Genomic DNA, 11,914 nt, shown 5'->3' on the forward strand with positions numbered 1-11,914 from the left:
TTGAATCCAAGCAATGGTTTTATGCATAAAAAAGGGTATGATATTGTGTGACATGCAAGCTTGAAGTTTCGGTCGTGAAACAGTAGGAATTTTTTGCAGAGGATTTTTTAGGTATAGACGTTTGTTTTGCTGAATCATCTACTTCAACAAGATGCATATGTTCTTCTGATGTACGTACGTCAGTAATCAGCAAAATGTTCAAACACTAACGTGCATCTGCACCTCGTTTTGCTTAATACAACAGAATTGTTTCTAATAGAAGGTGAGAGGAGACAAAAAGTTCGTCGGAATTATTTTCTTCTGTTGTCTTTACTTGATGATGAACTCTTAAAAAGAGTTTTGGGCATATTCCTTGCAATTTGATCAGCCTCCATAACTTTGGATTCCGTCCCGAATCGTCCAAATATTGGCGTATGATTCGAGGTGTCGGAAGTCTCTTCTAAAAAGTTGACTCTTTGGATTATATTCTCTCTCTCTCTTCAATTACGCTCAAAGTTAATTATCATTTGAAGGCGGAATAAAATCAGGTTAATTAGTCTAATTTTCGAAGGTAACTTTCAGTGCAGTTTATTATTAAAATATTAATTTTTTTTTTATATAAATTTTATATTTTATTTATTTCATTCAAAACGATTATCGGCCCGTCAATTTTTGCTGCCCTATTATCAGCCTTTCTGGCCCACCAAAGGTGCCACGTCCTGAAAGAGGAATTAAGCCCTCTGCTGCAAAAGAAGGTGCTTATTATTATTATTATTATTATTATTATTATTATAAATATTGGTAAAGTGAAAGACATCATCTTTATGCTGAAGAGAATGCCAACTGAACTGAAGAAAACACCTACAGGCTACATGGCATGCACCGGTTTCTTGAATGCAATTTGAATTAAGTTTGGAGCACGTGTGAGGCGTGATGATAGTGTGGTTATATACATGAACTAGTACTAGCAGTCATGCCTTACTCCTGTAAAGACAGCAAAACAGAATATCGAAGCAAAAAAAGACTTGAATCAAAAGAACCGACACTCAGTCGTCCCAATTTGTCTATCTAGTCCAAGCAAAATTTGAGGTTTTTTATACAGTTCTTCGACAATTAAGAGCAATATAAACCTTTTGTTTATGGAAAAGAACAAGAGGGAATGAAACCACGTTTTCTTTTTATAAACTTGACACGAGCATCGGGTAATTTGTACCAGATAAGCAAAAGATTAGTAAATATGGTGCAAATTAATGCATATATTTTATTTGTATTTTTCAGATTTGAATTTAACTTGAGGATTGCGAATATCTTCCTGGCTTTGAATCAGACGAATCTCCAAACTGCTTGACTGGGGATCGTGTCCGGCACTTCTATAATCATTCAGTGTTCTCTGCAGAAGTGCCTGCAAGGATAGAAAAAACTTCAACGATCTACTAACCATAGTTCAAAGATGAGGATCCAATTGCAAAGTGCAACCCTAGGTTTTGGTTTTTAATAATCTCAAAAGTAAAGGTTCCTGCAACAATCTGTAAGTTCCTTGAAAGACCAAGTTGATGCATCCAAGATTGATTTTTAAATTGATTTTGACGGTCAAACAAGTCAAAGCATGGATAATATTAGATGATATTTTGCTTCATTCTGATTTCTGATAGCATTCAAATCCCCAGCAACCAACCAAGGGATACCCTCAACAATAGTAGCATGGCATCCAATGTCAAGCCAAAGAAGGCTTAGTCGAGTATAAACCTCGGTATTCTGATCCCGGTACTGCTGTAACACACTGCTTTGAAGTCAATGCTCTGTGCTTGAGTGATGTCAACTCAAGTTGGTTAGATATGAAGTCATGGCTTCGTAATTGGAACTAAGGAGGCTTAGTTGAGTTGAGGGCAAATACTTCAATCCATATCAACGAATAACCCCATAACAGTTTACTTTGGTCGTGTGGGTTTAATTCAAAATTCTAATTGAAACACATGTATAGAAAATACAAAAACAGTTTACTTAAGTCGTCACAAATAGAAAATTCAATAGCCAAGTTAACTAAATACTAGAGAGAAGTTCTCTCTCTTCCCTAGCTTTTCCTCATTGCCTCCATTCTCTCCATGGCTCATTTAAAGGTTCAGCTTCATGAAAGCATCTTGACTTGAATACATCCCAAAGGAGCATAAGCAGTAAGCTTGAAGCTATTAAATCCATTACAGCTTCTTGCCATAAGCCTCTAAATATTCATCCCCTTTAAAATAAATTCTACTAGGCAACTTCATGCATATTCACAAAGCACCATTAAAACAACGTCTTCTTAGTTTTTTTGCTTAAATTTGTCTCATCCACTCCTCTCCTTCAAATAAATTGGCCAAAAAATTGTATACAATAAATAGAATAATATCTCAGAATGAGATAACAATAAAGACCTAAACTGATAGCTCATAGTGTCAGATAGAATGTGTCAACCAATTACCAATTTGAGGCCTCTATATACATGTAACTGTCGAAGTTGAAGTCTCTTAAGAAGCAAAGAGAACAGAAGGGCTTTTATAATTCTAGCAACTTGTAATGAACTGAAAGAACAGCGAAAAGAGTACCTGCAAACTTGATACTGCAAGCTCTGCTGCCTTGTCAAGGTTGTCAGGATATTTCTAAAATTCACAAAGAACAATTATTAGCACCAAAAAATTGTTATTTGCAAGAACTCACTATATAGCTTAAGCTTGAATACAACTTAGACGCATTACATTGCTCCAACCAAGTAGAAGAGCAGTCGTAAGGTCTCCTGTTCCCTGCAAGCAAGCATTTTATAAGGTTGTATTTGTTGCATCCAATACACAGATAAGGATGCAAGGAAAAAGGCTTGAGCCATTTTTTCTAAAACTAGCAAGAATTAAAATACTTTGGATCCTGATTCAATCATAAAACATAAGTGAAAGCAACTAAACTTTGTTTACAACATGCTGAAGAGAACTGCCAAAAAATTTGGACTGCAAATGGCTCTTGAAATGCTAAAGAATTATCGGTATAAAAAGTCTTCCTCCGTGGAAAGTGAAGTGTATAGTCAAGGAGACAGAAATGATTAACTCTCTTCTGGTAATACTATAGTGAGAGATGTGTAAGAGATTTGATTATGTAATGAACATGGAAAGGACGTTAGAAGGCTTACAGAGAGTGGTAAGGTACTTACTAAATATGAGAGTTCTGAATAACATTTATTGCAAATACAATAATTTGAAAAAAAAAAAAAAAAAACTGATAATCAAGAAAATAAAAAGAAAAATCAGAGGCCCAAGTTTCACAGTATGCATATAAAACACCACATCTCAAACAAAGATAACACTAGAACTAAGAGCAACCAATAGAAATTGAATTAATCTTGGATGGACTGGTAACTAAGCAAAGCAAGTTACGAAGCCATATTAGGTTTGTGAAGAGGACTCCCGAAGCATTCAAAATATAATATGTTCCTTTCAGTCCATCCCAAATAGTAGTTTTGAATGGTTTTGCAAGGAACTCTATTGCTTTCTTCCATCTAGTAGCTTTAGTAATTGTCCTTCGAATGATATTGTCTCCACTGTCCATCACAAATCATGATTTTCTCCTATTTCTCCAGAAACGCCCAAAAAACACAAAAATAATCAAATCTTGGATGGACTGGTCACTTTGCAAAGTGATCTAAAAGCCATCGTCAGCATTTGGAGAGGAATCATGAAGCCTTCAAAAGCCATCCCTCTAAGTCCATCTCCTGTAGTATCTACAAATGGTTTTTGCGAGAAGTTCTATTGTCTCCTCCACAAATGGCCGACTTCCTTCTTCAATAATTTTTGTCCTTAAAGGAGACATTCTCATTGGCCATTCTTCCTCTTTTTATTTTTAAGGTACCTTTATTGCATTAAAAATCAAGTACAAAAGGTACTGGAATATTAGACTTTAATGGGTGAAACAAGCAGCTGCATAATGTCACCATATTATGTGAATAGTAGTGAAAAAGTAATGATAGAATACTGAATAGTAGTTAATAGTATTGAAAAGTAATGATAAGATAATGAATAGTAGTGGGGTATTATGAGAATATAACCCAAACTAGGCCTTAATCTTCATTTTTTTGCCATATATAAATTGATTTTATCATGAAAGCTAAAGCTAAAAAATGAAAGCATTCACTGTACAAAGGACTATTTCTTTCTTCTTTTTTTTATTACAGTATTTCACTTTCTGTGACATATTATTGTTAGAAGAACAAAAGATTCATTGAATGAGAGCAAGGCAATTCTAAGAGTGTTACAAGGTCTATGTATCTTCCTTCATCACATTGTTTTGGCAAAATATGATAGTTCTTGGGCAGTCTTGATGGATTTGTTCATATAGACAGCAGTATTTTTTTTTCATGATTACGAGGCTAATGCAGATACAAATAACATGATTGGAAAGCCATGCATAAACGAAAACAAGTTCCCAGGCGTCTTTGCATTTCAAGATCTCATTACATATAAAATTCCCTAGACGTGCTACTTTAATATTTCTCAGTCCCAGACTGGAAGAAGGAAATTGTTCAATTCTCATCACCTTGTTAACAGCTTCATGCTAAAAAAGCAACTTAAAGTCACAAATCAGTTTAGTACCAGAGTAGAATCACGAAAGCTTTGCAGATGATACTAATTATGGTGATGAATTACATACCGTAAAATATGTGGGAATTTTGGGAATAACGATCTTAAATTGCTCAGGAGATTGATCCTGTCACAATTGAGAGTTTAGCACAAGCAGATTTTAATCATAAATCAATCAGCACGACTACTTTTTTCTACCACTATGAACCTATACTCAAAATGCTAGTGAAAAAAATTAAATAGAGCGTAACACGGACAAACGAACTGAAAACTAAGAGAAACATTTTCTAGTCTTATAACTCAAGATATCAAATTAAACATATCATTAATGATCCTTAATCAATGTTTGTAAAGACTAAGTTCTTGGAATGGGTTAACTTCAAATGTATGAGACAGGAAATGGTTTCACAAATGCATATTTATGAAAAATAAGTATTGAGAGAGAGAGAGAGAGAGATAGCAGTAGAAATTTCTGGACAAACACCAAAAGAGATTCCGTATATCTCAACAATTGACTCCCAAATTGAACACAAGAGATGAGGATCTGAAGAAACAACCACAATGTAATCCTACGTTTGGAAGTCCCTAATTTCATAAAATCTAATTGCTTCTAGCATTTTTGTGTAACAGTAGATTACTTTCTAACTTTAACATTTGCCACCATGTTAAAAGTTCCTTTTCATACTTCAGATACCAGAATGACCAAGTCTAAGCCAAAGTTAACATCTCAACCTCAATCATCTATAATACAAAAGGTTATTTACCTTTTCCTTCTGATGACTGCCAATAAGAAGAAGATTGCCTTCTATATTTATGCTTGTAATCACAACCTGTGATTGATAAGAACATACATCACATTTAACAATTCAGAGACAGAGACAGACAGAGACAGAGATGTTAAAGTAATATACATGAAGTTCATGGACAAGTTACTTGCATATATAAATTGTTTGAATATTATTTGATGGAATGGAACCTTAAGCTATACAATAGCTTAACTGACATGAAAAATTGATGCCTCCAATGAAAACATTGTACAATCTAGACACAGAATCTGGACTATATCCCAGACGTCAAAGAAGACCAATCACAGCACTTAAGTAATGGAGCTAGCTGTCTCCATCATATCATACTTGGTTGATTTAACTAGGTTTAATCAAACGTAAATTTCACGACTCAGAACGCACTAGCTACATCTACAAAATTATAATAGATGCTCAAGATTGCATAAATTAATTCCAAAGAACCAGAAGAACGCAACTGAACAGGTAATAGACATTTGGCGAGGTTGCTATTATCATAATGTCAAAAAACCACACAGTTCTGCGTCAGGTACTCCATCCATCAATAGGAAGTACCCACATATTGGGAGATGGGAAGAAGCAATTGGGCCAGTTCATCCATCAAACTCACCTGTGGTTCTTTCCATGAGAACTAATTTCATTTCATCAGAGGAAACAGGTGCACTTGATGCCCATCTAAGAAAGAGTGCTATGGCATATATCTATAAATGTTCATTTAACTGAAGCATGCTGTAGATTTTAGCAATCAAGACTACATCTATCAGTCGTTTTCTTAGCAATGACCCATGTTCATCTCAGGGCACGCTTGTTTAAGAGTTGAATGATCCATACAAAAATCAGTATTGTGCCAATGTCTACCACATGCATTGATTTTGACACATATATACTCTGATGTCACCAAAATTACAATTATGTTTAGATAAACAAATAAAATATAAAATAAACCACAAAAGAATGGCACAACCCTAGCACACAAAGTATACAAGGTACTCCAAAATCACCACTCCAAATAACAAGACAAATGGAAGTTTAGACCCAAGAACAGAACAAGAAGCTTGCATATTCAAGTAGGCATAAGCATCTCAGGGCTTCAAAGGTTCAGCTTATGATGAAATAACAAAACCTTTGATGGCCCGGCAGCATGAAGGATGTTACAAGCTTCCCGGCCATCTCTTTCAGAGCCAATCCTGTAACAAGTATATCGTACCATTAGGCACAAGAGCCACAGCAAAGCAAAAGCAAAAGATAGAGTAAATGTGGATATAAAGATGCAACCTTAGCGCATAGGTACAACTGAAATGTGTTTATTAGCTTTAAATTCAATTCTTCTATTTTTTTATCAGTAAATAAAAACTTTATTGATGAGGAAAATAGGCATAGCCCAAGTACACGTGACATATACAAGATTAACACCTATGCCTTGTATATTTATTTGAAATGTATGCATATAAGAAAGATACAAACAAGGCGGGAGTTAGAAGGATAAGGCATCCTTCTGATAGAAAATGTGAGTGAATAGCAAAGCAAGTGCAAAATAGAACCTATGCTCAAATAACAATGCAAGGAACTTATACATCCCTCCCATTACTAGTTGAAACAGTAATCTCCTTGTAAGATCATATGAATTAGTTACACCCTAATATGAACCTAACTGAGAACTGTAATTCATAACATCAATATAATTAAAATTTCCAGTTTATTCAAAAGTCAAATATGTCGGAAAGCCGGATAATTTCCTGTGTAATATAATCACAAAGAGAGTAACAGCTTAAGTCATAACACTTCATACTCTAATTTATTACATTTACTCTTCTTTCTTTCTTTACTGTTTTATATGTTAGGCTGATGAACTACATCCAGACATATCCAGAGTTAAAAGACTCAATTAAGTAAGCTTCACCAACCTTATTGAGGTATTAGTAACTACCTGAAACCAGTCAACTGTTCTGCTTCAAACTGGTTGGGCGTCAACATTGAAGCCACTGGGACAACCTAATCATACAGAGCATTACCAAAATGTAACCATCATATCCAATTCGGTCTCCCTAATGACATTTACAATAAGAAACAATTACATAAATAGACAACCATTCATGACTAAATGACTACTCTGGTTGTTTAATATTTAGGATCCAAGTAATCCAAATGTCAAACTTACAGTTTGAGATACTGCTCTGACATAGTCATTAACTCCGGAAAGCAGTCAAGAACATCCCAACATTTCAAATTCACAGTCAGTTTTTCTACGCCCTGTGGCCAATTTAAGTTTCTGAGTTTCGTTTTCAAGACATCCCAAAATACATCATTTTTCTAATGGCAGAAGTTCTTATTTCTTTAGTACTGTAGCATTCTAACCTTTCTAAAAAAGAATGCAAAATTCTTATTGAAAGGCATCACCGATAATAAAATATAGGACATTTTGGGAAGGCCATTTAGTTTTTTATTAATACTCTTTTCATTTCAAATCAAGATATGAAAGTTAGGATAAGACATTTTATGAAAAGGATATGATTTGATATAAAGGAAAAAACCACTAAAACTTTAACAGGATTGGTCACCTTTTCGCGATATACTGATACTAGCTCTAGAGGGACATAGAGCTTTCCTTCATCACCCATCACTGGATCACATACTAGACAAGAAAAGCCAAATTTTAATGAGACATTTTTTATAAGTAAATTTTAATGAGACATGGAAACACATTTTTTTCCCTTCAAGAACAAAACATACTGGCAAATTATGGATATATTATTAGCTAGAGTCAATGGTTTCTCCTCTTGAATATGCTGTTAATGCCTATCACCTCTTCTGGTGGCTTTCAATGCTCTTTAAAGTGAGCATCCTTGAACATTAAAGCCAATATAACCTGTATATCTGCCTAGTCAAAAACTGAATTCCAAGCTAATCATAATTGTAAGCTGCAGCAGCATCAACAACAACAGCTTCTGGCAGCGTCTCATCCATATTATTTTGTGCCAGAAACAAAACCAAGATCTATTTTTTCCATCATATTTTGACCCCAAAAATATTGGTTTTCTTATGGCCTAAATAAATCAAATCTGTCAAAAAGTGCTTCTCTACATATAAGGCTATACAGCTGGAGATGGTATTTCAATTATGAACTTTGCTCAACAAGTTATAAGCCTTGACAAACCACTTTTATCGAGTCCCCAGTATCTACATTAATATTTTCAGAGCAATAGTACAAGGATTAACATTGTTTGATATCACGAAAACTTCTGAAACAATCAGTACACCAGACATTCCATTTTAAAGTAATCTACTCACCATATGTAAGTTCCGGGTTTATGGAACGAAGCTTATTAACAACTTCCAACACAGTGTTCAAAAAAGAAACCGAACCAATATAACCTGAAAATTAAATGATCAGACTTAAAACGATGTACAATGAAAAGAAAAACTTCCTAATAAAGAAAAAATCAAGAATCAAAAAAAGATTCAGGGCAAAATTTCAGATACAAAGTCTAAAGTGACTTTTGAGGAGTAAAATTGACAATAAAGAAAAATGTTGCACTCCTTCCCCAGGTAAAATTTATAGAACACATAACTATCAAGTAAAAAACATGAAACAGACAAGCAAGTCATAGTATTTCATAGTGGTCTTTTTTGGGCGATACAGACCTCCATAGAAATATGTGGTGCAATGTTTTTAATTTTTCTGTACATAAAACAAAAAATTAATTACAAAGCACAAAAATCGGGAGAAGCCTAGTGAAAACGAAGTATAGAAGTCTACTAGAGACAAAAAAAAGACCTAAATTTAAAAGAACACGAGATTTTTAATGGAGTTTATTGGACAATATCTTATATATGTCAAAGTTAATAAGGTAACTTAAGGGTGGGAATATAATGATATTATAATAGAGTGGTACTCCAATGTGGTCCACTATGATACACCGGATTTGTATTTGGCATATACTAGGTAAAACTAGATTTGGAAAATATATGGAAAATTACCTCAAAGTAGTTAGGTTCCTTCTTCCAAAAAGTTTAACAACTAGACTCAAACTCTATTAGGGATTTGATTGATGGGGATCCTAATTATGTGCCAACACTTCTTCATGTCTCAAATTCTACAATGCTGGTTAGGTGGGGCAACATATAGCAGTATCAAACTATGTCTTGATGTAACACATCAAATTGATTCTGAGGCTGCAAAGCATCAATCAGAAATCAGTGTTACAAACTATGGGGAGTACGAACCATATGCATCTGTCAAGCATGTTTCCCCAGTCAAAATGTTTTTTTTTAGAAGTACTTCCTTGGTCAAAACTTAATTCCTGTCTATAAACTACAGGAACCATATCCTGTTTCTTCTTCTCATAAAAACATAAAAGTGGACAGAAGATTCTCCTATCCCAGAAAGACTGATCCCATTCCCCCACCCCCAAAAGAAAACAAATTATGTCACATAATTAATCCAGAGAGCAATACACAGGTACCATGGCACACAAGACAAAATATCCAGAGAGCAATACAAAAGTTTTATTGTACCATGTCACATAAAACTTGGCTGGTGTACCTGTTAATAAATGAGTGTAGTACAATAAATCATTTGCTCCAAGGCCTTCTATCAAGTCCCATAGCTGTTGTCCATTCAAAACTTGGCCCTTAAAAGTTGGGTATCCTACAAAATTTTAAGGTAAAATTAAACCATGTCCCCACCTTCACTGTGCAATGCCTGGACCTATACCAATTGATAGATGACTTCGCACCATATATCAGGCCTCGCAATTTCTGAGACTGTTTGAATGAAGTAATAGTAGCAGCTTGCCTGTGTGGTTTGAGAATTGCACGGAATTAATTGGATCCACATCATAGCCCAATAGTTGGAGAGGGAAGACAGCTGATTTATTTCCAACATATCCCTGAAGAAAGAGTAAGGAAGTACTGTTAAGGCCTGCATTGATAAAGAAATAAAGAAGAGATCTGAGCATTTTGTGTTTGCGTTAGTTGCCGATTACAGTTGCCTTTGCCACCATGATTGTCCTAAAACAAAGCATGTAACAGAAGATTGCATATCCACACGAGCGCTTGAGTGAGTGTTACAATTGGACACCCCCCCCCCCCCTGGGGCGGGTTCAAGGGCATACAAGCATTGTATTTTTTGTTTTAATTTTTCATTTGTCCATAACTCCAATTAGTTATTTTGTTTGCACAATGGCATTGTAGATTCAGACATGTTCGCTACTTCAATGGATAGGGCAAACAATTCCATGGCCCTTGCATTACTGCAGACCAGACAAACACATAACCATGACAAGGAAGGAATATACCGGCAATTGGCTATTTATATCCACAATTAAGTGGTCTAAATCTGTACAACATTTAAATGTGTCAATAATCCTGATGTTTTTGGGACGATCAATGGTGACACAAATATATGACTCCAAGTCTCCAATAAGTGTGGGAAACAAACTTTGCGAACCGACCGTTATAGAAGAAAATTTTCATTTCTCTTACCCACTTGACAATAATAGGTTAGTAAGAATTACTGAAAAAAGGAAAGAAAGAGAAAGGCAAGGCTTTTTATTAATCTTTTAAAATGCCATTTCTTTCGAATTCTGTCTCATGATTTGAGACCTACAAAACTTCGAACACGCTTCTTACTTTTTTAATTTTTATGCCATAATCAACCAAAATTTTCTACTAGCAGTGGCAAAGTAAAGCACATTTCTCACGCTTCATATAAATTCATAACCGTGCTTGACATAATCGCCCAAATAAGCTTAATCTCTATTTCTAATTTCTCAGTCACACAAATATCAACCAAAAAATTAACGAACCAACATCGAAACTAACTGAGATTACATTCATGCATTAACTTCAATGATAGAAAAAGGAAGAAAAGCTTTTTGAAAAAAAAAAAAAAAAAAACAACAACAACAACGTAGCAAACAAACTGTGTTGATCAAGCCAAGTTCGCCAACAAATCCACGCAAAAGGTCATCTTTGCCCTTCATTGGGAAAAAAGGACCTCAAGTTTGTTTCGCCTTTTGCTTCCTTAATTCTCAGCAACCATACAGAGGGTCAGTATTGGAAAAAAGGAGGGGCGGCAGTACCTGAACTGTGTGAGATTGAATACTGAGAACTCGACCGGTCTCGGAGGGCAAAGCCAAGGAAAGTATCGGAGGTGCCATTTCTGGACTCCTTGAGCTCCTGGACCTTCGATTCCAATCAAAACAGTAATGGAAGAGAGAACCACATGTTAATAAATAAATAAATAAGAATCGGGAAAGAAAATCAAAGACAAGAGGATGAATTAATCGGGAAAGAGATTGTACCGGAAAATGTGAGTATCTCGTGAAATACCAAATTGAGGATGGCCTTCGAGCAGAGACTTCAACTTCAACAGCATGGATTGGGGGGGAGTACCAAAACTTGAGCTTGAGTAACGTGTCTGGCATTTAAATTGAAAAATAAGAAAATGACGTGGATCATGTGTGCGCCATTTCTGCCTTCGTAAAACGTATGCTTTAGGTAAATTTGTACGTGCTAGGCGAATCTGATTCC

At 35.1% G+C, this 11,914-nt stretch overlaps 1 protein-coding gene across 2 annotated transcripts; it reads right to left on the reverse strand.

The window, feature by feature from the left end:
- Positions 1-987: 987 nt before the first annotated feature.
- LOC121248821 (pyridoxal kinase-like) lies at positions 988-11,914 on the reverse strand. Of its 2 annotated transcripts, XM_041147409.1 has the most exons (14): positions 11,686-11,913; positions 11,464-11,566; positions 10,176-10,269; positions 9,924-10,028; positions 8,669-8,752; positions 7,939-8,012; positions 7,308-7,372; positions 6,504-6,567; positions 5,342-5,407; positions 4,648-4,704; positions 2,712-2,756; positions 2,562-2,615; positions 1,241-1,381; positions 988-1,209 (listed from the first exon to the last, which is right to left on the reverse strand). In XM_041147409.1, exons 1-13 carry the CDS (start codon positions 11,757-11,759, stop codon positions 1,241-1,243), a joined length of 1,026 nt encoding a protein of 341 aa, XP_041003343.1. In that variant the 5' UTR covers positions 11,760-11,913; the 3' UTR covers positions 988-1,209. The 2 variants fall into 2 exon arrangements, with proteins under 2 accessions (XP_041003343.1, XP_041003344.1); XM_041147410.1 differs by lacking the exon at positions 988-1,209 and having other exon boundaries at positions 1,286-1,381; positions 2,699-2,756; positions 11,686-11,914.

The sequence above is a fragment of the Juglans microcarpa x Juglans regia genome, chromosome 2D (genome assembly GCF_004785595.1).
Source record: "Juglans microcarpa x Juglans regia isolate MS1-56 chromosome 2D, Jm3101_v1.0, whole genome shotgun sequence".
Taxonomy (NCBI): Eukaryota; Viridiplantae; Streptophyta; class Magnoliopsida; order Fagales; family Juglandaceae; genus Juglans; species Juglans microcarpa x Juglans regia.

What these genes read in the sequence shown, in the direction of transcription:
- LOC121248821 (XM_041147409.1), bottom strand. Translation starts at nt 11,759, where the DNA reads ATGCTGTTGAAGTTGAAGTCTCTGCTCGAAGGCCATCCTCAATTTGGT. An exon ending in GCAATTCTCAAACCACACAG is followed by an intron (nt 10,029 to 10,175) that starts GCAAGCTGCTAC and finishes AAAATTTTGTAG; the next exon opens with GATACCCAACTTTTAAGGGC. An exon ending in AAACCCGGAACTTACATATG is followed by an intron (nt 8,013 to 8,668) that starts GTGAGTAGATTA and finishes TTTCTTGTCTAG; the next exon opens with TATGTGATCCAGTGATGGGT.